At 52.9% G+C, this 27294-nt stretch overlaps 1 protein-coding gene across 3 annotated transcripts in view; it reads left to right on the top strand.

Moving 5' to 3' along the window:
- The first annotated feature begins 6185 nt into the window (after window positions 1-6185).
- LOC122371973 (5'-AMP-activated protein kinase subunit gamma-1-like) overlaps window positions 6186-27294 on the top strand; it is a 35410-nt gene continuing 14301 nt past the window's right edge. The window contains exons 1-4 of one of the 3 annotated variants that reach the window (XM_043348781.1): window positions 6186-6223; window positions 8592-8701; window positions 10980-11028; window positions 26445-26582. In XM_043348781.1, coding sequence (XP_043204716.1) covers window positions 8672-8701; window positions 10980-11028; window positions 26445-26582 — 217 coding nt within the window. In that variant the 5' untranslated portion in view covers window positions 6186-6223; window positions 8592-8671. Of the gene's footprint in view, window positions 6224-8591; window positions 8702-10979; window positions 11029-14277; window positions 17093-21705; window positions 22463-26444; window positions 26583-27294 lie in introns of those variants that run through there. The other 2 variants (XM_043348779.1, XM_043348780.1) reach the window with 2 other exon arrangements.

Here is a 27294-nt window from a genome sequence, read left to right as displayed (position 1 = left end):
GATTTCACACGCAGAAAGAGAGGGAGGAAGAGAGTTTCGCAAGGATGGTCGGGCGCACTGTGAGCAGAATTCGTTCCGTTGTCGGATGGTCGAGGTGTGTTGAGATTCCTACAAGCCAGTGCTGTGATGTTGAGCGTAAAGACCAATGCAACGTGGGACTGGGTCGTTACTTAATGCATTGCGGCGCCATTACTTTGTTCAGTTGTCCAGCAGTGGCTAATCGGCTTCTCTTGCACATTATCTCACTGTGATGGCTTACCTGTGACACATAACCTCTGAGCTTAAATACATGACCATAGGCGCTGCGCCATTTACGCTGAGCATTGTCACAGCCTTCCTAACTGAGAGGCCATTTGGGCCTTTCCTCTCCGTTCTTAGTTTCTCCTCGCTACGTGAGTAATGGCAGAGACACGTCGGGCTTCCAATAGTCGGAACCATTTTAAACTGTTTTGCTAGTGATATTTGTATGGAAATTATTCTGAAACGCAGTCGTTTCACGCTCGCTGTGGCAATGTTTGTGACGTCTGAGATATTACGCGACTCAGAGCCAGCTAAGGATGATGTTGTCTGCCACTTGCCAGTGCTAAGAATAGGACGAGAGCTAATCGTACCTCATGATAAGGATAAGCTGTGAACTATGCCAAGTAGCTGGGATGATAAGAAAATATTCATCAAAGTATTTTATTTGAACTCGACCTTTAACAGTGACGTCTATTTATTTTGTTGTATAAATATGTCATTACTGCCTGCGTACCTTTGGAGTTTGGAACATATGTAAAACATTCTAATAACAAGACATGTGTGCTTACAGCGGGCAAGTCCACCACTCGATGGCTAAGTCGCCCACCCGGTGGCAGACCCAGGATCCTACCATACCCCGTGTGACGGGCTTAGCCTGCACTGAGGCTCGTACTGCTGACGACCCGTGATTTGTCATGCTAGCTGAGCTTCGCGTGGCATCCGCCCTCCCTAGTGGCACAGACCATGAATTGCTCTCTCGTGGCTGAACGGCGTACCATAATGCACCCATGTGTCAGGGCAAGTACCTTGGGCGATTAAGCCATCACCGTCGTGACGTCACTGGCGTCCTGATGACGTCACGGGAGGGCTCGCCTGCTGACGTCAGAGACGGCAGCTACTTTGTCCGGTAGTGGAGACCGCTCTCCACGCGACTGGCGACGATCGATTTGAGTAGGTACCTACGAGTTGAGGTGGGCGCTTCGCCTGCTGGTGCTTGCTTACTGTTGCCGAGGGACTTTCCTTGGGAAATGTAACTTAGATGTTTTCGCATCATCAGTTACGAATAATCACCAGCTTTTCAAACTGCTGGCGATTATTTGTTTCTTATGACTACTATGTAAATACATGACGCTGTATAAGACGTTGGCGCTATCTTGGGTTCAAGCATCTATACTCCCCAGAGCCATGAGTGCGCGTTTTCAGTGCGGCATGCGACGGATCAGTGTATCCAGTCTGTGGCTTAGTCTTCGAACTGGTTTCCGTAATCCCGGTTTGCGGCTTTCGTGGGCGGAGGTGCGGGTGGGGTGAACCGGGTCCACTTCGAGGTACTGTGTCTCATCGCCGGTTTTTACTGAGGTATCTTGGCGCTAAGACAACGGGATTGGGTGCTCTGAAGGATACTTTTCTTCTTTTAATGGCTTATCCAGTTCATGGGGTAGCTATCTGGTTTTGGAAACCAGCCTGTGCCTACAATTTTATCGCATCATGAAATTCAACTTGGGTAGTTCCCTAAGTGAGATTTTAATATAATTTTTATGTAGAAAGGACGTTTGTGAAGGACGTATATGAACATAACCGATGTAACGCTTATTCAGTAGTACCCAGACGTGTCTTCAATATTCATGCCGCAGTTTCCTGTCAAATCTCCGGCCTATTCCAATAGTTCCTCTCCTCTCTGATGACTGTCCAGGGCTCCAAAAATACGCCGACGAGCCCCTTTAGTCGTTTACGACCCAATTTCTCCTGGTGCGCCGCTGGGATTCCTGTCGGTCGGCCTAGGCTCTTCATCACCGCCCCTCCCCTGGGAGCCCTCCCCGCGCTGGTCCTCCCCCTCAGTAGTGACCTTGGGAGTGGTGTAGCCGGCCCGGTAGACGTCAACACTAGCGTGGCCTTGCGCGGCCGTGGGCCCCTCCTCCGCTGCTGCCGCGCCGGGTCTCACGCTCAGTGACGTACCCACGCCTGACGCTCCAGTGCTGTGGAAACGCGAGCCGCCTCGGCGTCGCGCTAATGGAGTGCGAACTGTAAACACACGTAACATTTTAAGGCCAAGGGACAATGCAACCGCATTAAGTCTAGTTACAAAAGTTCTGATCTGTTGGGGAGGAAAATGTGACAGCTGTTGTGCCCCCCCCCCCCCCCCAACTAAACAAACCTCCCGAGCTGAAGCTAAAGGGAGGAAAGGAGAGTTGAATGCTCATGTTTTCACAGGTGATGTGCATTCTGCACTCAGAGTACATTCTCAGTTACCTTTTTTGTGGTGCAGCTTTGACACCTGGTTAATTACAAACCCTAAGTGAAATTAATGACGAGTCTATTCCTTGACTAATCAGATGTGAAGAATGTTATGTTTTTCGAGTTATCGATGAATACGCATTCACTACAAGAGCAGTCAACCCTTGCACGTGTTGCATGTGTTGGCGGTGGTTCAAAAGCGCTACAATGTGAGCATCGTGTTAGTCCGGCTGTAGCGTTCCTCGTTCGCTTCTGAATGCCTTTCCGACTGCAATGCTGGTCTCCGGGTCTGTCTGGCGTAATTGATTTCCTTCCGCAGTCGCCCCAACAGATTACTTGGAGACTGTTTCAATATTGACTACTCATCTGAGCGGGAAAGCCGGTAAGAGCTTTGCAAACTTCCCTCAGAACTTCTTCAGCGGGTGTGATGTTTCTGGCAGCCCAGATTGTTGGTGCGAAGTTTCGCCGCTTGGCCTGGCGTAGGACTTTCAAATTTATAGCTTTCAGGTGGCTGACTGGTATTGATTTTATCACATACAGAGCTGTTTTATTAAACCATACAATCAGTCTTCCGGCTCTAGTTAGTAGCTCCTCGAGCACGCCGCTCAAAGGCTGCTGGCAAACTCGCCCATGTTGGTGGTCTCTTTGTTTGTAACAAGTTTGGAAACTTTCCGCGGCAGTACACCAACTTTCCACCCGCTTTCTGTCGGCGCTTTTCAGTCGCTCGTTTGTCCAGCTCTGCTATACCGGGTAGCCCTCCAGTCTGAAGGGGACGTCGTTCGCCGTCTGGCGGTGTTACGACAGCCAAGCAGACTTCCCGGTCGAACTTGGCAGTCTGGTCTACTGGGGCGCCAGCGTCCGCGCTGACCTCTGAGCGTCGACCATACTTCCGTCAGCACGTGCCCCGGGGCGCGGCTGAATGCCCTGGGGGCGTCTGACAGTCAGCATCTCCGGTGTGACCTTTGACCTTGCTGCACAGCTCAGTGACCTGAGGGGCGCAGCGGGCACGCAGCCAGCCGGCGGCGACCCTTTTCGCTGCGGTCAGCATAGTTATCGCATCAACGAACCCATGTTGAGCTTAGCCATCACGACGAGCGTTGGCCCTGATTTGCCACGGGATGAAAGGAAGCTGCTGCCGAGTTTTGGGGATAACTTATGCATCGGGGGCGGTGCTGCGCATTTCTCAGAAATAATCAGACTGCGATGCGGTGGATTGGTGCCAAGAATAGCACATCTTCATGCCATTCTGATGAAGAATGGCGCACATCGCGGCGCCGTCCATCCGTGCCAGCTCATTCTCGGGTCATTCGTCGGCCGACTTCAATGGACGGTAGCTGCTTCCGCACTGTAAATACTATCTTGAAAGCCGTACCAACTGTCAGGGTGGTTCGAAGGGACCCGGGCAGGGCTAGGAGGCTGTCCTGGCTCGTGGCGCCCACAGTGACGGCCTCAGATGCGGCGGCCGGTCGCGGTCAGGATGACCCCCAGCTGAGATCCAGAGCCAAACACAACAGAGCTGCGGCCTGGGGCTCCGGGCGGACGAAACACGCGTCCGACGGTCGGCCAGGGGTCATGGGTGCTGAACTGGAGTGGTGTGTGAATGTAGCTGATTTGCTAATGGCTGGAATCGATAAACTGGCTCAAACTTGTCTGGGGAGTATTGAAGAAATGTCGATCCACATTGGGATTCCCGGGTGCTTCCTCTGCGCTCTTTGAAAATTTCTTAGTTCATTGGTTCTCTCTGAATGTCGTGAACATTTTAGGCGGAATTACGTTTCCTAAGTGTCATGAAGATGCTCTGGTGAAATTGCTGTACGACAGGGTGATATGATACTTTGGGACCGGAAACGTGAATTTGTGCTATGACACATTGCTAGAGTGTGTTCATCGTCAATCATAGCTGAGCTTGAATTTCCTGTCAAGGGCATTGATAAATTACGAGCAGCAGTCCACATTATTCATGAGGGATGCTCAGCATAACGTCGGAAACACACCATTTCATTTATTTCTGATCCTGTAGACCTGTGGCTGGGACTTTGTTTGGCGGCCACGGCTGTCTCCCTCGTCCCCGCCGCCGCCGCCGCCCCCGCCTGCGGTCCTGTTTGAGCCCCGGTCAGGGCCACCGGCGCCGCCCTGGCACCGATCGCTGTCCCTTCGAGCTGCGACTTCCTCGAGTGTCCTTCCTGGCAGCTGTAGGGGGCAGAGGCTGCCTCGGGGACACAACAGAGACCTGTCCGCGGGCCCCGTTTGGCAGCCCCCGTTTGGCAGCCCGCAGACATTGCGACCCGGTCGCCTGTTTATTGCAGGACGAGATATGGGGAGAAGGGATCTGACTGCCAAATATGTGGTCCAAGTGGCACATTTTCTTGTAAATCACTGTGTAAGGGACGAAATGATAGGGTGCTTAGGAGGGAAATGTGTCAGCACACTCATCATAATTCTGAAGAATCTTCGATAATATTAGTCAATAAATTCATAATGATGAACATTTTGGACCTTTTGCTAAATAAAGGAACGATTTAGTGCCTGTATCATTTGTCTTCAAAGTGGGAAAATAGATCGAGATTGCTTACGAGCTTGAATCTTTTTTACGAAAACAAGACGTAATTAATTTGTGACATCAGCTGTTCCGCCCTCCCTGGCAGTTTCGCCGGACCCACAGGCCACAACACAGCCGCTCCCGAATGTTGTCCATTTGTTCCGCTGGCTGCCAATACACTCCCAGGCTGTATATCGCTCAGTCACGATTCATGGTCGCCATTGTGCTTGTCGGCCTGGAATGTGTTGTTTCTGGTCGGCTGCCATCATGCAGGTGCTGAATTTATCGAAAGATCGAAGCACGACTCTCAACTCCCTTGCACTGGAAATGAGCATTGACCATTGATTGCTTGACCAGGTGCACTTGCACTCACCACTTTATGCTGATTTTTCATCGACTGCTGGCGGGATAGTTGGTTATTCAAATGAACCGTAGTTGTGATTCGTTACTATGCGACTTGTCTATTAGGGACATCTGAATGACTGGTTTATTATTCTTACTATCATTTACTTGCATATGCAATATGCAGAGGCGGCTATTTATGCCATGACCATTGATCAAGTTTCCTCCGCATTGTATGAAAACGCTACAACTGTTGACACAAGTTGCGTCAATTACGCACGTATTATTTCATACCAGCATTATTGGCTCTAAACCTTTCAAGCACTCCAAACTACTCTCCTTACTTGCCCGTGTTCCCGGCGACCTCTGATCCCCGACAGCAGTGTGTTTGTGTAGTGTGTACTGTGTATCCACCCCGCCGGGCAGTCTCCAGCGCCGACACGCAGGTGAACTGCGGCCGACGCACTCTCAAGGATGATGCTATCGCGCGGCGTCCGGTGGCGCTAGACGGACGATGACCGGGCGGATATCTCCCCCGGTATCTCCCCCTCTCAGATATTTACATCACGCACATGCGTGTTGAGACGGTCCGGGGTGCGGGTGCGTGCGCGAACCCGCCGAGCAGTGCGTGTGAGGAAGTGCGTACTGCGTTCTGCGTGCTCACAATCATAGAGAGACAGGCAGGGAGGGAGTGAAAGCGCATGGAGGGGGATGTTTGTCTATGACGGATGTCCTGCCACTGATCTGATGAGATGACTGTTACCTAATCTGTGCTTGAGTTTGTAATGTTGACTGGGAGAGCTGAATTGACGTGCGTTTTCCTTCTGTTTCAGAAAAGTCACAGTACCATCAGCTCAGCCTCTTTCAATGGTGAGTCCAGCGAATACACATTTCATGTTTGGCGTTTCACGAACTAAATAGTCGTCGACTATGTCTACTCACTCATTAGTTCGCTGATTCATCTGCAAAGAGCTAACTTTTCTCTATTGATCAGCTACCTCTCTAGCCGTTGAGTGAATGCACACATTCCGTGCTCAGCTATAGAGCTTGTTTCCTCCATGCAAACTGAAGTCACAGGTGACGTCTGAAGGCCGTACGTAGTCGGGCACTGGCAGCCCCGAACGGCACTGTCATTCCTTGCTGAGGTGCTGCGCAGTTGGTGCAGAACAAAGTAGCGTCGCCAGCCACTGAAGGTCGTGCTTGCGATCAAATTAACGCGAGCGGTCAGCAGTATTGTGGTCCTGTTATACGGGTAGGGGTAAACATTCATTAGACGTTCGTTACTTGATTTCAATCACGCTATGAAGTGACAATGAGTCGGCTGACACTAATCAGTGCCGTAATATCACTGTTTTAGCTTGAAGCGGACAAGTATTTGAGTTCTACATTGGGAATGATGTAGTTCAGCGCCATTTCCGATAGACTTGAATTATAGTTTCGCGTTCGCTCTTCATCATAATTCTGCAAATTTATGATGCAGCGATGTTAATGGGATGGGAGTTTCTCACGTTTGTTTTGTACGGTTGTGGGGTCTGTCAGCTGGGGTTTGACCTTGCCACTTGTGCGCTGCCCGATCAGCTGTTTCCGATCGGCTGTGGTCGTTCGATAACAACGCTGTGACTCACTGTCACACATGTGTTACGTCACAGGGGTGACACACTTAACGCTTTGGTGACAAGTCACTCGATACTCGGCGGTCGGTGATCGAGGGGGTGTATGAAGGAAGCGGTGAATGACCGTCACGAACCGACTGTGATCAGTCAGCTGACCGCCGTCGGGCGGACTGTCACGTGACAGCTGGCCGCTACTCGTTACTGTCATGTGATAGTCTGGAAACTACGCAGCAAACAACACACGGCAGCCGGCAGGGGACTGGGCCAGAGAGTTGTTTGGTGGTCACGTTGTTAAGCTTGGTGGGTCGAGCTCGCAGCATTGTCACGAAAGCTGAGGACAAATTAATCCGCTATTTTTGACGGTTTCATGGAAAAGCGACCAGAAAAAAAATATGAAAACTTGTAAAAGTTAGTTAAATAATAGTGGAAGGATAAGGTATTTTTCTTTTATCTTTGACAGTTTTGGCAAACGGTTAACTGTATGATACCTTTGTTTCCATTATTCACTATAACGGCGAAGAAGAGGTAGTTCAGTGCACTGCACAACTCAGTGCACGAATAAATCGATACATCTTCCCTTCGTTATGGAGGCATTTTTATCATTTGTTACTGCACTCTCAAAAGCCCGTGATGGCGCTGCGTTATTTCGGTAGCCACATTGACCGTTGATAAGGTCGGGTCGTGGCGGGAGGGGGGGGGGGGAGCGCAGCTGGGCCGGTTGCGTCATCCGATCGATACCCCTGTGAGGTCCCGGCGAAGGCCTTTGAAGCGGCCGGTCCCTGCAGATTGGCGGCTCGAGGGATGCTGGTGGTTTTGGCCGAGAAGATGGAGGAAACTGAAAATAGAGGTCGGCTGGCCGACAGCTCACAATGTAGGTCGTAATCCGTCGGAGCTCTGGCCCGGTTTTGTGTTTATTTAAGGTCACGTGAAGAACCATAAGGTTAGAATTAGCACAGATGGGCCACTGCGTTTGAGTGATTCAACGAGTAGTGCTAGTTGGATAAATTTTGGCCAACCGACGGCCGCCCAGCTTTGGTTTTCTTTTTCTAGCATAGAATCCTAACTCCTAATAAGAAATAACAGACAACCATGAACAGGAATGTCAACCAGTTGGATCCCAACTAGTCGCAACCTCCAAAAGCTTGGCCAACACCGCCCCAAGCTCTCGGACCCCTGACCACGGAAAGGATCGTATTAGGCGAACGTGACTGCTGCGCTCGCCAGTTTCGGCGAGGGAGCACGAACCGCGCTGCTAGGCCTACTAATGGCGTTTGTTTCCGGATGGAGGCACCGTTCCAAAGTAGCAGTGTTGTCAGTGTGACGGCTTATAATGAGGCGGGTTGGACTCGTTGAGCGCTGACTGATATAAATATTGTAACTTGGAAAAAAAAGTTGAAAACTAGTCCTGAGAGGCATCCTGGAGCACGAAATCAAAGGACTGTCGAATGTAAGCATTGGCAGTAAATCAGCTATGGGGGATCAGAGGATATCGATGCCAGCGCCGTACATTTAGCCTGCCATTTCACACAAATGTCTAATGTCTATGCTGCCATCCTCTCGCAAGAACCCCATGCTCACCCGGCACCTGCGTCTGACAATGTGTGCTCTGTTTTTCTGTTCGACAGCAAACCTGTACCGTCGTCATGACGACCCGTACCGACGCCGCTCTCTCAGCGGTGGTGACGCCATCTCCGACAGTAACCGCATGGCGATTCTGTTCAGAGATTCGCGAGGGGTGAGTGAACACAGCTTCCTGCGCTAACAGCTAAGCCGTGGTGGAAAAATTGCAGAGTGGGACAGGTTAGAATGGTGGGTAAATAGTGCTAGTTACCAAGAAAATGGCCAGGGAAGCGGATATGCGAGATGTTGTGGATCTTGGATCAGTTAAACCGGTAAGTATGGTGGATGGATCGCAAGTGACCCGTAGCGGGGCTAAACATGCGGTGTCGGAAGTCGTGGAGGCCTTGCCAGTTCTGGAGTAAACTCGAGAGGCCACGCCAGTATTTGGTGTAAACCCGGGAGGCCCGGTCGTGTCGGGGTGGGGCCGCACCGCTAGGTTGTTGTCGGGGACCGGGATGCTCGACCCTGTCACCTAGCGGGACCCGTGGTTGCGGTGTAGGGTGTGCTGCTTTAAACAGGCCGATAGCTCTCAGGATATGGTGTTGCCGAGGGGTGTGGCGTCTGCCCGTGGTCATGTATGTGAAATTAGTGACTGTCCAGATATGTCAATGGACCGCAGTCGCCTTGCGGTTTTGTTCCTGCGGATGTGTTCTGTTATCAGCCCGGTTTTGCGTGTGTGGCTGGCTGCTGTTGAAAGGTGCCGTCAATTTGTGAGGGTCCATATTTGGTCGTCATAGTCATTAACCGCATCGTTCAGTTTGACACAATGCTCGCTGGGTATGGTGCAGGTATCCTAACTAAGACGTCGGCATGCACTTGAAAAGTCAATTTATCTTGTTAATCTCTTCGTATTCCACATAACACAATAGACAATAGACATTACCTAACCGTCCCCAAGAGTAAAAAAGCAACACATCCTGGAAGTAGCATTTCTTGTTATGATCCAAGCGTAATATCTGCGGGCAATTACAGAATAAGAATGACTACATAAAGCTTCATGTAATGCCGCAAAAGGGCATTTTCAAGCGACTCCAACCATCCTCTGTTCCATACTCGCCGTGTTCTATTTTCGGTCTCTTCCCGTGATCACTATTCCGGCGGGGGTTCGTGACCTCGAGAGGTCATTTCCGCGCCCATCACGTGGCCGGCCGGGCGGCGGCGTCTCGCCAAGGCCGTCCGTTCCGCGCGGTCCGTCTCTGGGTCAGGGCTGGCCTTCGATGGCCAGGTGGCACGTGATGAGACGACTGCTCCCGGTCCGATATGGTACCGGAGAGAGCTATCCCAGGGACCGAGAGAGGCGCACTCTCACGCGGACCTGTCAGAATGGGAGGATATGGTTTATGGATGTTATTGGGTATGCGTAATGCATGCAGACGTGAGTGGGATTATATGCGTATCGGCTGCCTGTTTTGCATATTTTTGCGTAGTGAAATCGCGAGAGGTCCTCAATGGTGTACAAATATTGAATGTCAACAGGCTGGCTAAACGTTCAGGGCTAAGTTTCTCGCTGTGTTTTCTCAAACGACAATGCTCCGTTAATTTGCTCTCGGCTGTGATGTTTGTTTGGGACGTGTTTATCTGTTTGTTTTATTTGTTAGAAGTGCGTGCTGTGAAGTTAATTGATACTGTTTGCATCATCGGGCCAATACTCAGTCACTTATAGGTAAACCAACAATGGTTTTGGGCAGGGATGCGGAGCCGGAGCCGGAGCCGGAGCCGCCGGAGCCGCCGGAGCCGGCATATTTTGCCCGGAGCCGGAGCCGGAGCCGGAGCCGTGAAACAATATAGCCCGGAGCCGGAGCCGGAGCCGGAACCGTCAAAAAAGGGGGCGACTCCGGCTCCTTTTCTTAAGAGGAAACATAGATAACAGTAGAACAAGAAACAATTGTTTACCTAGTTCGGTTTGACATTACAAGGCGTAAAACAATGTGGTATTCAAAATAGCCTTGTTATACAAATACAGAAGCAACGTGTACCAATCCCATCGCCTTTTTTCTTCCACCCGTATTTAATTGATCGCATAGGGGATGTACTGGGTAGAAGCCGGAGCCGGAGCCGCCGGAGCCGGATCATTTTACTCGGAGCCGGAGCCGGAGCCGGAGCCGGAGCCGGAGCCGCCATGACATTTCACCCGGAGCCGGAGCCGGAGCCGGAGCCGAATTTTTTCTCCGGAGCCGGAGCCGGAGCCGTCTGAAATTTCCACGGCTCCGCATCCCTGGTTTTGGGTCTCTGTGTGGCTTTAGCCCATTCTACGTAGTGCGGGATGACTTTTGAACTGTGATGCCTATCTATGTCATGTGTAGCGTGTATTGTGTGGTATCCGATCCATGCTGTAGGATGTGTGATACCAGTATGTGATGCCCCGCTCTGACCTCTGCTGTGTCTATTCCCAGTTGCCGGCTGTGGATCCGTTCATGGACACTCTTCACTCCACTGATCTCAGTAAGTAACTCGGGGATCTCAGTAAGTAACTCGGGGCGAGTGAGCTCACTCGGCACATGCCAGCTGTATGTTCGGCTCTCCGTAACGCGTGAACAGCTGTGCCCGTTTTACAGTCTCACTGCAATCGGCCTGCATACCTACATGATTTTCTGGGCGTTCGTGATCTGTATTGCTGTTGACTTTGTTGGGTTGTGCTTTTATCGATGGCGATCTTCCTACGTTGAGTCGGTTATTATTTCACAGGCGTCTCTCTGCTTTATTTCAACTTCTTACACCCCGGGAGGCCTAATAATCGGAAGGGCGTTGTTGTTCTTCTCTCGGAACTCGACCTTTGAAAGTAGGAGTCTGTTTTTGAAAGCTTCCGGTATCGATTTTCCGACATCCGGCGCTAGATACCCCCACAGTCGGTCACTGGCAGCGCCGGTGTGGGCAGAGCTCGAGCTCCAGAGCTTCAGCTTCCTAGCAGTTCTCGAGCCTCGGGGGGGGGGGGGCTGAAATAATACTCGAGTTTTAGCTGTAGTTTGTTTAGAGCTGCGTAAAGCGCTTTGCCGAGCGTTTTCGTTTGAGTTTTACGAAGCACTCTTGAAGAGACGCATTCAGTTTCCTTTTGAGCTGTTCTGTGTTTGTTATTGTTACTGGCTTCTGAAAAGCAGGCAATCATTCAGCTCCAGAGAAATGGATGCATATAGGGTAGATCTCCTCGATCTAGCATGCCTATTGGCTGTTATCAGCGATCCGGCCGCCAATTCGATGGCAATGCACAGTAATGGCATTGCATTGCTGGCTATCTGTGAACCGATTACGGGTACGAGGGCGGTCCGTTTATGGTGCTGTTTACCGCTGCTCGAGGAATGTGAGCGGCAGGATAAGCCTGTTGTACGGCTGGTGTAGCAGACGGGAGTGGCGCAGTGGTCGCACAGCCCGGTGTGCGGCAGGGCAGCGGTCATTGGAAGGCTGCACTGCTGCTGGCGAGGTCGTGATTGAGAGTACGGACGGCGAGCGCGCTGCGCAGTAAGGTGTGGGGTGATAGAGGTGGTGTTGGGGATGCCGTCCACCGCCCACCATCCACCGCCCACCATCCACCGCCCACCGGCCACCGTCCACCGCCTCTTCCGCTCACCCCCCGGGTCGATGGATCCTCTGGCGACCGGCGTTGTCTGCCAGCTCAGCAGCTGACGACACGGCTGCCGCCCCCGCAGTTCAGTGGAGGCGGGAGGACTAAAGCTGATGGTGCTTGTCTCCACTGGACATCACAAAGCTTTGACACCAGCTTTGGATTATCACTAGGTGATTACGTTTTTCTGAGCCATAGAAAGGTTTTGGACGGTATTGGAAGGCTCTGTGGGTCCATGTCGTCATGTTTGGTGCATGTTATCGGCTTTTGTTTGGCTCCTTTCAAGTCAGGTGTTCACTACGTTGTTGAGTGGTCCACCGGAATGTATCGCATGAACAGTGAACTTCAGTCGGACGGACCAGTGCTGCTCCCTTTTCGGCACTTGATTCTGGAGCAGCTGGCTGACGGCGGCAGCGAGTGCCATAGGTGGCGCCATCGGTCATGGGTTGCCCTAGTTGAGCCAGCACCACACGCCGCTCTGGAATAACTACTGTTCCACTACTCCTCAGTTCGGCAGCTGTCGCTGCGTGGCTTAGTCAGCGCTGTGACGCCGCTCGACACACCACCTGAGGTCGTCAGCCGCCCGTACAGGATGTGATTGACAGAGGTGCTTGTTACCCTTCCCTCTCTCCTCCGGGCGGGGCTGGGAACACTTGTGGAGAGTGACGTTTTCTATCGAAGGAAGTTTATAGGCTACGGAGCTGCGGAGGAGGGTCCGATAGGCGGTCAGATTAGTGTGGTCTATTGGTGATAATTAGATGGACGGTCATCTAATTATCACCAACGGCGCTATTTAATGGTGAAGTGAATCGTGACCCGTTTTTAATTCTGCCCAACATGTATGTTGTGTCTGGATATCTGACTTGTATGTCTTCGCCAACATATATCACAATATTCACTTAGACCTGACGTCTCTCTGATTTGACCGTTTCACGAAGCCCCTACCAACTCCGACCGTTTCGGCGGCTTCGGAGTTCGGTGGTGGCCTGACGGCCGCTTTGTGGCACGTGACAAACAAGTTGATTGCACCGCCGCCGGCTGACGAGGCTGTTTGCCGCCGGACGTCACCAGGCCCATTCGGCGGGATTGTCGCCCGGCGAGGTTTTGCTCGGGTTCCCGGCGAGCCCCGAGGCGCCTCACACTTCAGCTGTTTAGAGGCGGGTGGAGCGTGAGCTGTCTGTGGCGTCACAAACCAATCTATGACGTCATTTGCACTGAGGACGTTTGGTGCAAGATTACTTTGTTTGGTGCCTCTGTTGAAAGATCTATCTCTTAAATCGAGTTTGTTTTGAGTTTGTGAGAATTGTAAATGGCGACTGTTTTGACAGTACCTAAATATCCCATATGTTGGGATTACCTCCTCTTACTACTTAAAAGATAATATGCTCCTTAGTGACACATGCTTCATGTTTTTGAGTCTTGATGTGGCTATTGGCTTTTTAGATAAGCTCTACAGAATTTCCTAATGACAGCTTACAAATGTGATTTAGAGATATAGACGGCACCGTTCCTTGGATGGAGTCATATTTCCAAAGCTTCAGAGAAAATATCCCGTCGGTTATTCTGGTTATTTACGTCGAATGCCCATGTGCTCGGATGGGTTCATTATGGTTAGTTCTGTACCTGTATCTGTTTACCATAACTTTTTTCCGGACGACGCTGTTTCAACTAAAACACATTGTCTTTGCTATGGCCAGTTTCATTTCGCTTTCATTACGATAGCGCCTTCCTCAAACTGGTTCTTGCCGGTTTACGGCTCCAACATTTCCTGATAAGTACAACCATTTCACTTCGATCGCCTGATTGTGGGGCCGGTTGTGCGCTAGATGATGTGCATGTCCCTGTTGCACCGCCATGCCACGACTTTGGCAGTTTCCTTCGGTCTGCAACAGGTGAACTGACGCTTCAGTGCATGACAAACCAGTCTCATTGTGTTCAGCGCTGTTTGCAACTGTCAGGTGCTTGGTGACGTCTGGCTTTGTCGTGCGTGATATCGTGTTTCCCCGTCGCATTTCCTGGTTAGGAGACAATTGAATTTGGTGCGTCTCGTCTACTTTTACCACAGTCTGGATGGATTAACCAAGGACATTCAAGGTAATTGATGGGAGCAGATTATGGGTGATGCGTGGGCTTCTGGCAGAAACGGTTGCTTCTCGTGTGTCTGCTAGGTAGAATGGTAATATGCTTTACTCCAATTACTTTTCTGATACTCTCCAACGCATTTAGATGGGTCATCTTTGAAGCCAATTTCACAAATTTTATTAAAAATAATCGGAAGTTAACCACTTACCAGTCAGATGCTGAGGCTCCTGACGCTTTTCATATGCACTTACTGCGTGAATCATGCGGCTGCGGACGGTTCATAATGCGTCGTACTTTAACCCGTCATCAAGATTAATGACGTCACAAGTAATCCGACTAACCGAATTGGATTTTCCGGAAAGGCTGGCAGCAGCAGCAGCTTGGTGCGAGAGAGGAGTGGTGTGCACTGTGCAGACATATGTGGCATAACGTAGTTTTTATTTTCAGACACTCGCTTCCCTGTTGTAATGGATATTGGACTTGACCATCGCGCCCTTCCCACCGGAAAATTCCTCGTCGAACAATGCGGCCGCGATGGAAAAGACCGCGACCGCGACAGGGGGGCGGGGGGTCCGGGGGTTGCGCGCTGACAGGTCTGGTGAGCTTCTGCCCCGCCGCGGTGGTCCAGTCGGACGTCGGTACTGGGTTGGTGTACATACAGGACTCGGTCTGTGAGTGGATTTTGTCTGTGGGACGCTGGGTGGAGTGGCGGCGGCCGCTGCCCCAGGCGGTGGGCGCACCACGTGACCCAGTCGGGGTCGGGTCGAGGTCGCAGTCGGCGTCAGTCGCGAGTGGGCGACGTCCCGGCGGGGCTGCGCGCTGGCGCCGAGCGCTCGGTGGCCGCGCGCCGGGACGTTGCGGTTTTAGTGAGCCGGTGTGAAGCGACTCGGCTGCGGTGTTTCCTCGTTTGTTTCGTTCTTCGGTGCACGGCTCCTCGCGTGACGCGCTGACCGCGCTCGGCTGCGGACCGCTCCGGTTCGGGTATTGTCCTCGACTTGCGAAAAATGGCCTCCGAGCCGGCGGCGCCAGCGGTCAGTGAGGGATCGGAGTCAGTGCAGGGAACAAGTGCTGGTGTTCGTGACGGCGCTGCGCCCAGCGGTGGTGAAGGTGGTGACGCTGCCGCTCACAGCACATCAGGTAGTGCTACGTCACCGTCTGGAGCCTCATCGCCAGTACCTAAAGATACTCAGACCATCTCCGTGGGGGCGCGGCAGGCTGGATCCTCGCCACCCTCCCCGGCTTCATCAGCGGCAGCTCAGCCTCCACTGCCAGCGACATCACTGCCAGCCGCGACATCATCGTCACCTAGAAAGTCATCATCACCTGGAGCTTCTTCTCCGACCAGTGTTTTATCACCATCTCGAGCTTCACCCAAGCAGACTGTGGTAGCCAAAGGACCGAAGTCGCCATCTACTTCATCCAGCGTGTCAGCGACTGAGACGGTAGCCAGCGCGGTGGCTCCGAGGAAGTCCTCGGATTCTACTCCCCAACATCAGGGCACCAGTTCGAAAGAGTGCGGTGGGGCCAGACCCAAAGAGCACACTGGCGCGAGGCCCAAGGAGCGCTCGCCGGCCGGCGTCACGCCCCGTCGGCCGGACACGGGGTCCGCCACCTCGTCAGTGTCGATGCTGGCGCACCAGGGCAGCGTGGGCAGCCCGTCGGATGTGAGCTTCTCACCGTCGGTGGCCGACGGAGGCGACGGTCCGCCGCAGCGCTACTCTGGGTCCACCGAGGATGATGGCGAGCGCGACCGACCCCACGGCCACTGGCACCTGCCCTTCCGTAAGAAGCTCTCCCTCTGGGAGGCCGCCACGTCGCCGCCCAAGTCAGTTTCGTTCGTGGATGAGGTGGAAGTGGGCTCGCCGCTGGCGCGTGAATATGTTGAGGAACATCACAAAGAGCATCATCGGCACAAGTTGGGCCACACGCTCTCTCACTCGACGATCGGCCGTGCAATGTCGCATTCAGCCATCGGGAGCGCGGTGTCTCATTTCTTCAAGAAGGGCCACTACTCCCCGCCAGGGTCTGAGGCTGGTGAGGGCGCTGCTCTGCGCTCCCACTCCCACCATACCATCGGACATGCAGTGGCCGAGTTCTTCAAGAAGGGGGTGCACCACTCGCCTCCAGACGCGGCGCCGTCGACCCGGAGCGGCACCCCGCCCGTGGAGGCTGGCGAGGACGCCGTGTCCTCGCTCCCTGCCGGTCCCGAGGAGGGCGTCACTCGCGGCAAACCGTCTACACCCATGTCGGGAAAGAAGACCGACTCCGCTGGTACCGCGGCCTCTAAACCGCCACGCGACGATCCGTCTGAACAACCCTCGATCTCCGGTATGGGTCAGGCGGTGGCCAAGGCCTTCAAGAAGTTCAACTCTTCCGTGGTCGGTTCTCCGGGGAAGCCGCCGCGCTGGCAGACGTGGCGCCGCGGCACTGCGCCCGACCCGAAGAAGCACCGCTACCGGCGCCGTTCGATGCCCGGCCGGAGACTCTCCGAGTCGGCCGCAGCGTACGAGGTGTCCATGCTCTCCCTGCTGCGGCGCCGGCGGAGCGCCTCGCGGTCCCCAGAGCGACGCGGAGGCACTCCGCCGCGGCCGGCCAACCGCGAGACGGCTCTGCAGTGGCTGCGCCGGCAGGCGCTGCGGCGTCACATCAGCGCCGACTTCCTGCACCTGCGCCGCTGGCGCCGCTCCTGTCCCGACCTCCCGGCCGCCACGGAGGGCGAGGATGAGGAGGAGGAGAGGGTCAACGAGCCGATCCGACACGCCATACTGCGGCGCGCCCTGGTTGACGACTTCGAGACAATCCTGCTGATGTACCCGGGAGACGTGCTGAAGAACGGCTTCCGGCTGTTCGCGTGGGCCAGGCTCAACCGTGAGTAGAACGCATCTAGTGGGAGGTTGGTGTGACGGGCTACGATTGGCCCCAATCTGTGTATCCAGTTGGGATAATAATCGGTTGGAATTATTATTATCCACATTTTCTATATTTTCATTCATGTTGTAATGGAGATGAATCTTATCACAACGCAGATTTAACTATTTCAACACTGAGTAATTTTTGGACGCATATTCTGAAGAAAAATACAAAGCAGTGCTTCACCAGCTACACCAGCTACAGACACTACATATAAAACAAAAAGCCACTTGGATTATCCACGTCCTTTGCCATACGAGGGAGCCCCGATGTGCCTTCTGGGCTTAGTCTCCGAGCTCTCAGGGCGGCGACTTTGACCGTGGGAAGCTGCACCATCCGGGGATAATAGGCACGCCGTGGCTCGTAGGGCCAACCGGAATGGCCCCCGGGCGGCCCCAGCACGGGGCCGTGACCTTTTGCAACCGAAGGCTCGGGGCTGGAGAGGTCGTTTTCTGGAATGCTTGCAGACGAATAGAAATCACCGACCACTTCTCTTTTTCGTCATAATTCTTTTTCAACTTAGTAGTGCTAAGAATAGAAACGTTTCGTAGGCCGGTTATCTTTCGAAAGGCGTGTTTCGATTGTAGGTAGGAACTTGTTTGCACTAAGTAGACTGTTTTACCGGTGTTTCCCCTGTCATTGCTTTTATATGCCTACGTTTTTTGGTGGTACGCCTGATTTAGGAATCCTTTAAGAAAGCTTTGATCCGTCACGCTAAGCTACGGGATTTCCTAATCTGGTTGATGGCCAACAGTCGTTTCTTTGGCAGCCATTGGTCAGTGAATCATACCGGCACGCTATTCGTGCATAGTCGGTTTGCTTGTGAGCCATGCTTAATTTTCCATGATCAAACGACATACCAATTCGCTGTTTCTATTTGACTCGTTCCGCTTGATTATTTCACTCGGCTCATCTCATTGACTCTTGTGTATCGCGCCAAACGTTCAGCCCTACATTATGGATCAAGGTTCGGCTATTTCGGTCGCTTATGTCTATCTGAGTTCTGCTGCTCATCCACTTCAGCCCGTGTCAGTCCTATTTCTGTACCTACCCGTTCGCCACCGAATGGGCGACGCTGTTGCATATTCATATTATGCTGGTCGGACTAGGCCATTTCTCCGGCCGGTTGGTCACAATGTCCCGTTCATCGGGACTATCCCGACCATCTGTTTCCTTGCAAACCCCCTGTCTGTTACCGTCTGTTTTCCGGTGTTTCCTCGTCTGTTCCCTGTCCCGTCTGTCCGTCCGTCCCGTTTCGTCTACCCTCCGGTCGCCGGGGCCCGCCTCGTCTCGCGTGCCGCTGAAGGCCGCCGCGGTTCGCTCAGCATTGATTTTCGCCGTCCTCCGCAGTTGAAAGGGAGAGAGAACGGCGCAACGGCCCGGTCAGAGCAGAGCTTGACCGGGGCCACGAATAGCCGCGCCGGCCCCCTCCTCTCTCTCTCTCTCTCTCTCTCTCTCTCTCTCTCTCTCTCTCTCTCTCTCTCTCTCTCTCTCTCTCTCTCTCTCTCTCTCTCTCTCTCTCTCTCTCTCTCTCTCTCTCTCTCTCTCTCTCTCTCTCTCCCTCTCCCTCTCCCTCTCCCTCTCCCTCTCTTTCCCCCTTTCTCCCTCCGACGGCACATCCAGCTCTCGCTGCCCCCGCCAAACCATCGCTTATCCGTACCGTTGTTCCCGATAGGGCAATACCGGCGACATCCGTTGCATCCTCTAGAGAACGCGTCGCTCACATGTGCTGAGCGCAGTATTCTTTTTAATCGAATTAGCCATGCCGTGGTCTGCATTCGCCGTCTGCCACACCTAAATTGGCTGGCATTGTGATAATGATATTGTGTTTACAGTTAATTCATTTTTATTTTTATTCAATGCTTAGGATGAAATTATGGAGTTCATGATATAATATTGGTCTGCTTTTTGTCATCTTTTCTCTCCAGTGTTGTTTTGAGAAGACTTTCTGACGTGAAGATGGTTTGTGTGGGAATGTGCGGCTGTCCTTCCAGCTGTGAGCTGAACGGGGTGTGGGAAATGTGGGCGCGTTCCCATTCCCCAGTATGTTCAATACCCGAGGGGTATCGCCGATGTGCACTCTGCATCCTGTGCCTGCCAGCGTGAAATCGCACTTTTCTAGTTGAATGGCCCAGTCGATTAATGTTTTGGTTTCTGATCAACGATAATCCTCTATTTTGGTTCCCTCACTGCCGCTCCGTGTTAAAATTGTCTTCCATTTGATCGAGCAGGTTGGTTCAGCCATATAAGTACGCCTGATCGATGACTTTCAGGGTATCTGCACAATTCTTCCCGTGGATGAAGTCACTCCATTGTTCCAGCGCTCGGTGTAGGGGCGCAGTTCGTCACAGTACGATCTACCGCGGGTGGTCGTCGGGGGCGCACACGGGAAGGCTCGTGACAGCGTGGGACGCTCCTGTGCCTCCGCGTGTGGTCTCTGTCCCTCGCCTGGGCTGCACCGGGGCGGTTTGACACCCTCCCCGCTGCCAATAATCGCACAAACGCTGCCGCGTGGCTTTCGAAGGCGGCCAGACTTGTGCAAATGCCCTCCGTTTTGCTAATTGACTGGCTCTGAGGTCGTACTAACCCAAATGCTAATCTAAGGATTATGTGTGGCGAAAGGAGGATGCCGTGGTCCCTCCGTTGAACGCCTCAGATGATACCTGGGGCAGCGGGCGGGCGTGGCAGCAGGCCCCGTCCATAGTTCATAGTCCCGCCGATAGGTGGGGACACCAGGGCCTGAGGCGGGCCGGCGGAGCCCGGGTCTATTTATTCCGGGGTGTCTGCTGTGGAGACCCGATGATTGAGATTATCGGAGTTTGTTGACATTAACGCCAAATGTTGTGCGTGACGCGGAGGCTTCGTTGTCAGGCGTCAGTTGTGGTCGTTTATTAGAAGCTGGGACCTACCCGTCAACATTTTGCGCCTCTGACTCATCACCACCTGCCGCATTTCGAATTTAGTAACTTTCATGGTTCTCGCTAAGTTTAACATGTCTCAGCTAGGTGGATGCGCTTTCACCTTGCATTGCCTTCTAAGGCAACATTATTTGGTGGGTTTTCGATGTGTTTTGGACGTAATTTGTGAAACGTGCTGCCATATGTACAGAAAGACTTTCAATAGAGCTCGTATCGCCGACTTCTCCCATTTTCTGACTACAAACTGACAATGCTGCGTCAGTCTGTGCGCCCCATGGTCCGGTTGCGCCCAGTGATGCAATGGAACTGCCGTATTCTAAACAAATAGCCCGGTTCGGTGTAGACCTGCCGAGCTGCTATCCGCTCCATAAACACGGTGGCGGTGCCAACTCGGCACGGTGGCGGTCCCCTGGCCGTCCCTCCTGCCGGGAGATGGGGTGGCGCCGCTGACTGAGACTCAGTGGGGTCTGGTGTCGATCGGAGTGAGAAAACGTCTGGATTAGGTGACGACCAAGAGAGGTTGACCAACTTTGAAGGGTCATCATCCTTCGGTAATTCACCGAACGTTTTTCGTTCTGGTATTCCAAGCGTAAGACATTATTGCCTGCACCTTTCGGTGTGGTAGTATATTTAAAGGTAGTGTGCCACCTTTGAAAGATTTCCCGTTTTATTTTTCCTAGGATAAGAAGCTTCTGTTTTTACCTAATATCGCAAAAAAAAAATCAAAAATGGGCCTGGAATAGTGCCTTTTTCGCCTAAACGTTTATCGGTTTTTAGATATGTATAACAACTGTAGTGGGCTCACCTGCAAACAGGCGTCGGGCAACAATCGCGAATGCGGCGCACTTGTGACAATAAGCAAAGGTCATTATAGTGTTACGACCATAGGACGTACGGGAATGAGTTATCAGCTGTCTAATCGTAGACAACACAATGTCGAGCCTTAAACTGTAAGCCTGTATTGGTATTGTTTCTTAAATTTGGCTGTCGAATATTAATTTGTGGTTTGAAATATGATTTTATGTAAAATAATTGATATGAAACAGCCGTCTCTTAAGTTATGACCCCATTACACCACACGCAAGTGGCAGAAATGACAATGATCAGCTGACGCATTTTTCTTGGCCGAAGTCAGAGCGCGCGGCCCGACGCACCACGCGTATTTGGAAATTCCGACCTCGACGAGCATCAGAAGCCACCTAACAGGCGTGTTCGAAACCGCAGGAGATGATGATGAACGGGTTTATCGAAACTTGATTGGATGAGCCTATCGGTAATAGCGATTTTAGTGTGTGCATTTATTGTTCATAGTGGTGTGAAATGTGGTTGGGGTACGACCGACAACCCGTCGGGGCGAATTTCGCACTGGGGTACTCAAAATTTGAAGAATTTAAGACGTTTTCATAAGTTTTGAAGGTATGGATAAGTTCTAAAAATCCGGTTCTCCTTATCCGGGTCATTAACTCCATTTGGTCCAAGAAAGCTGGCACACTACCTTTAAGAGTCCATTCAGTGCGCTGATCAGTCTGGCTCCGTTCGACACTCCCTGCCCGCCCCACCGGCCCCCGGCTCGGCGTCAGCACCCGCCACGCGTCGGAGGACGGCGGGGCGGCGCCAGCGGTGACAGTGGCGTCACCGGGCGTCCCGACGGCTGTTTGTTGTTCACCGGTGACACGGCTGGCACGCCGACCCGGCCGGCCGGCTGCCCCGCGGTGCGCTGGCCTTGGCCGCGCTGACCGGCCTTGGAGGAGGCTGTGCCGCCGCCCCGTCAGCCGGCCGCCGCCCGCGGCTGCATCACCTCCTCTTGGCGGGGCGCGCGGCCGCCGGGGCGCCCGTATTTTTAGCGCGCGCTCGTCGGTGCCTCCTCCGCTGGTCGCCGCGTCGGCATCGGCGACCGTCGATAGAGCGCGCGACGGCGACGGCGCGGAGCGATGTCCGGCGGCGGCCTCTGGTGACCCGCGGTGACCTCTCAAGGTGGTGACACGTGATGTGACGGTGGCGCCCTCTCTGACGGCGGCGTGTTGTGACCTGCGGTGGACGGGACGATATCGGCCGGGATTTCGAGCTCTCAGTGATGAATGGTTGACGTCCGTGCGCCAGTGACTCGGCTGGGTGACTTGCAGTGTCGTGTTGGCGGCGTCTGGGTGTCTCGCGAACCCTGTAGCCCCGGCACACCCGTGTCCCGCTGCCGACGGCGGCCCGGTGACCGGTCAGTGCGCGGCGGGCGCGCCTTGTGCGCGGGGGCCGCTCCGGCCCGCCGCCATGCCGCAGCTGTGTCTCAACATCTACTCCAACTTCTTTGAGCTGGAGCAGCGTCCCGACGGCGATACGTACCACCTGAGTCAGATCAGCGAGTGGGACCGGCCCGACCAGGAGACTGACGACGAGCTTATCCAGCAGCTGGCCGCAGGTGCGACCGTCCTGACACCGACCTGATCCAAATTGACTGACCTCGTCTGACCTGGCCTTCTCTGTCGTTACTTTTCGTCATTAGACCTGGAATTATCTGACTTGCGCTGGTCCTGATCTAGCCCGGACGGACCTAGTAGACTGGTCTGCTTTCAGACTTTTGATAGGTGGTCTCGTCTCACGGGGTAGCTGCAGAAAACCGTCGCGCTCTCGAGGGCACATAATTGGAGCGATGCGGCTCGTGCTGTGGTTTTTGCCGGTCGAAGTTTGGCGACGCTCCCGCCCTCCAAGATGCCATCGTGGAGGTCCGGTCACAGAGTCGTCACCGGGTGTGACGGAATCTGGCACGAGAATGCGGTGTGTGCTGGTTCCTTCGGAGAAGCGCGGCGGGATATGGAGCGTGCAGCAGCAGCTCCAGCCGTTTAGTTTCAGTAGTAGCAGTTTCAGTAAGGTGCTTGCCTGCAAGTCCTGTGCCAACTCTCGCCTGGTAGACTGACTGCCGCCGCATCTCTGCCCTGGTCATTCCCAGCCTGTGCCGACTGCTATGTGCTGGCCGTCTGTGCTGGTCGTCTCTGCTGATCGCTGCCGGTCTGTACTGACTGGCCGTTCGTTCGATGTCTCACTGGTCAGCCCGGGCTGGGACGGTTCTCGGGACTCTGGGCGGCGGCAGGGGGGGGGGGTGAGGGGGCGTGGCAGAGGGGAGGTGAGGGGCGTGGCACTCTGCCAGACCGCCGTCGGGTAACCAGCTGGGCGCGCCGGCTGACGCCAGACGTCAGACGCTGCTGATCGGACCGGTCAGCGGTTGGTGATCATCAGTCAGCACGGTCAGCGCTATAATCAGCAGCACTGCCACTGAGCAGTAGTGACCAACAGTGAGCTGAGTATTCAGTATTCAGCGGCGGATAGTATGGTCCCCATGGCGACAGGTGTTAGGTCTCGATTGTCGTTGGGTGACGGTCGGTAGTCTGGGTTCGGTAGAAAGCAGTCTGGTCCGCACATACAGTCTGGTCTGAACGGCTGCAGTCTGGTTCGGTTCTGGGGTTATATACGACACAGCAGTGCATAGCTGGACCGGGGATGGCTGCTGCTATGAGTAAAGTAATCTTGGCTGCTGCTATACCAGTATCTGACTGGTGTCAGTCACGCTGGTTTGATATGGCTGGGTATCAGGGTGTTGATAAATCATCTGGCTGAATCGCTGGTGGTCCTTGCTACTACTCCAGTTTCTGACTCGTCACTGGTTGATTTACACCAATATCAACATACGATCCGTCATATCAATCTGTTTATCAGCAGGACGTCTGTCGCTGTATCCACATATCGTTTCCCTATACAGTCTTCTCTGGAAGCTTGGCGTCCTATTACCGTCGCGCGCTACGTCTTTGCGTTTGCTGAGTCACTGCCAACGCAGCATGGTCTCTTCGTGTTGTTGTATGACGTATGATGTGACGTGCGATATGACGTATATGACATTTGATGTGAGCGTGGCGTCCTGCACCTTGGTCCAGAGGAGAGGGTCACTTTTTCTCGGAATGGATAAACTGCAGCGCTAGGAGAGAATACTGGGAACCGATGAGCAGACAATCAGCACTACCAGCGCTATTTTTTGCTTGTCTGCCCAGGCCATGACCGGATGGCCTGACTGGTCTGCGGACTGGCCGGTGGCCTGGTCTAGTCTGCTGTGGTGTGCTGTGGTCTGGTCTGGTCTGGTCTGTGGCCTGGCCGTCACTATTGCACTCACCTGTTGAACTCACCTGTTAGGTTTCCTTGCTCATTGCCCAGATGGTGGTAGGGTTATTAGAGACCTAGAGACAGGAAACTGTGTCGAAGAGAGACGTGCCAACCCGGACAATAGATAAGCAGGACATTCAGAACTGGACTGTGCAATTGTTAAGGGTTGGAATGGTACGTCTGCTTGGGTGTAGTTGTTGCTGATGGAGGTAGTCTTTGTGCAATTTGCAACAACAAAAGAAGTGTTGACTAAGATGTGCGATGAAGTGAGTAACATATGGAGAATGAGCTGAATCAGAATGGATAGACAAGATAGTGAGGATTTGGGGAGGGAATTAGGAACAAGGGCGGGATGGGAGTCCCTGGCGCGTATAACCCCACTCTTGCTTGATAAGAGGGGGCGCCTACCAGGGACAGGCAGGATTGATTGGGTGTGTTTCTTTTTCAGCTACTGGAGATAATCAAATAGTCGACTTCCAAGACAGGTTTCCAAGGCAGACTTGAACTCCTTCAGTGTCTTGGATGTGACCACCCAGGTCGGCAGGGAGTTCCAGTCTTGGACGACACGCTGGGAGAAGAAGCGGGCTCTGGCGTCAACTTGACTGCGGCTCACTCGGATTTTGAACGGATGACCTCTTGTACGAGTGTCACGGGAGATATCCCATAGATCTGCAGGTTGTATTGGACAGTTTCCGTTGAAGATTTTCCAGCATTTGATCAGGTCAGCCCTCAGTAGTCGTCCCTTTATGGAGTAAAGGTCGAGCGTTCGTAGCCTGTCCCCATACTCTTTGCCTTCAAGTCCCTTTATCTGGCGAGTCCATAGCCTTTGCACTGATTCCAGCCTTTTCCTGTCCTGGACATATCCAGTGTTCCAGACAGGCGACGCGTATTCCAGAATAGGCCTGATGTGCGTTTTAAGTAGACCGCGCCTCTCTGAGGGAGGGGCTCTGTGGGCGTGGACGGGGGCGCCGAGTGGCCGACACTGCACATACCGAGCCGTACCATTGCGTCATCCCTGTGGTGTGGTTAGCGGCTGATGTATACAGCGTCCCACTGGCGTAATACTGTCTGGAGTCCAGATGACTCGTATTGTGACGTGTCTGACTACCTCGCCAAGCGAGTTATATCTGCTTCAGTCATCGTTTCCCCCGCTCGTCCGTCTCAATTGCGCGCCATGCTGTTATAGTGATTTGGTTAGGAGTATTGCGGGCGTTGTGTAGTGTTTGTCTGTGATCCTATTCGTTTATCGGTCGGGTGGTAACGTCCTGGCTTCTGGCACTTCCGTGTTCCTTCACCGATGCAATTACTGTCCAACAAGTTGCATCTTCTATCGCTCGCTCTGCCTCTGCTGTCTTCCACAAACTACCAGTTAACTGTATGGTCTGGTCCAGACAGCCTTCTCGCGATGGTCGGATTCGATTAGAATGTCAGCCCGTTCGCCGTTTCGTCGCCGTCGATGTGTCGCCTGCGACGGTTGTCTGAACGATTTCTTGGTCTCCGGGAGGTGCTTCTCTAAATGTGGCTCTGCCGCTACAGTGTGTTTCCTCGTTTCCTCGTTCTCGTTGCCCCGTTTTGTCCCAGTCGCTTAGTGCTATGTTGGCAATGGGCGGTACTGTCGTGTTTGTTCTAGTGCTGTGAATTGCGGCAACAATTGGAGAGGGTTGCAAACATGTGGTAATTAGTGTTCTTGCTGTTCGCTGGGCAGATGTCAGCAGGGCTGGCAGGGACGGGCCGTCTGGGGTCATTAGGTACACAAGAAATGCATGCCACATGCATATTTACAACCGGTCTGTACTGTTGGCAGTGTGTTCCGGGCTATCCGTCTAGAGACGTCAGGTATCAGGGGAATCCGATTTGGTAGATTGACTCTTTAGATTAAGCTTGATCAGTAATCTGAGACCAAACTAGTTTTAGATTGCGATGTTTTTACTTGAGGTGCTCGTGGTTGAGTGTGCGGGGTTTTAGCCGGTGGATGTCGTGTTTTGATTTGATGATTTTGAATATTTATGTCCTCGGGTTGATGACACTCCCGTTAAGATGTTGTTTTGGACGTAGTCGCTGTTCTTTTGTTTAGCAGTGTTGTTTTGTAGGTTGGGTTTATTTACATTCGGGCGTCCGTTAGTCCCGATAAGCATGCCAAATACTGTCTGAAAGCGGCTCCTGTGCGAGTCATCAATCAATTGTGTGTTATTGCATTCGTCTGTCGTTCATAGAGCCACGTATTCATTCCGGTGTGTTTTGTCTGCTTGCAGAAGAAGACGAGTCACAGATATACATCAAGTTCTTCAAGTTCCACAAGTGCTACGACCTGATCCCCACCTCGGCGAAGCTGGTGGTGTTCGACACCCAGCTACTCGTCAAGAAGGCCTTCTTCGCTCTCGTGTATAATGGTAAGTGGAAAGAAGGTTTACTTCGTATTCATGTAAAATGGCCAGTGAAATGAAAATTTCTTTTCAATGATCGGCAGCTATATTTGGTAACTAATGGAGGGACATGTTTTGGAATCCGACAGTTTATGTTTTTGTTTTGTGGTATGTTTTCAGACGTACTCAAAATTGACGCTGTGTTGTGCCCCAGTGGCTGGACTACCATATAATCCCTGTCAGATAAATCGGTGAAACGATGAAGATGACCACATAAATGTCGATCGCAATCCATTCCGCCAGCGCGTCCCACCCTCCCAAGGCCGATCGGACCCGATATCCGCGCCAGCAAAGCCGTCCGCGGACAGATTTTCGTCTGAAGCACCCATAACTTCTTAATCTTGCAGTCTGCAAGATATCAACATAAAGCTCTCGACTTGGCGTGGGGATCGGGAATATTTTGCAAAAGCTCGATAGTACAATGATCCCTCACTGCGGAGATTTCCTGCTGGCGTGACCTCTGCTCTGCCGCGCGTCTGTTAATCCGTCAAAATGTCCCCATATAAAGATATCATCAAGGTCGCCAGATCTGACTACGCTGACTGGTGGCACCGGCGAGATTCCACTAATCTCGCTAGTCGAATATGAGATTTCAGACGCTGAGGCGCGGTGCCGTGATATCTTGCCAAAAGCGGCACGGATAAGCCAAAAGCGGGACAGATAAGCCCACTCCGTGTAA

The sequence above is a fragment of the Amphibalanus amphitrite genome, unplaced genomic scaffold (genome assembly GCF_019059575.1).
Source record: "Amphibalanus amphitrite isolate SeventyFive unplaced genomic scaffold, NRLGWU_Aamphi_draft 001302F_arrow, whole genome shotgun sequence".
Taxonomy (NCBI): domain Eukaryota; kingdom Metazoa; phylum Arthropoda; class Thecostraca; order Balanomorpha; family Balanidae; genus Amphibalanus; species Amphibalanus amphitrite.
The sequence above is the reverse complement of the archived record's forward strand: the minus strand, read 5'-3'. Positions and strand labels throughout refer to the sequence as shown.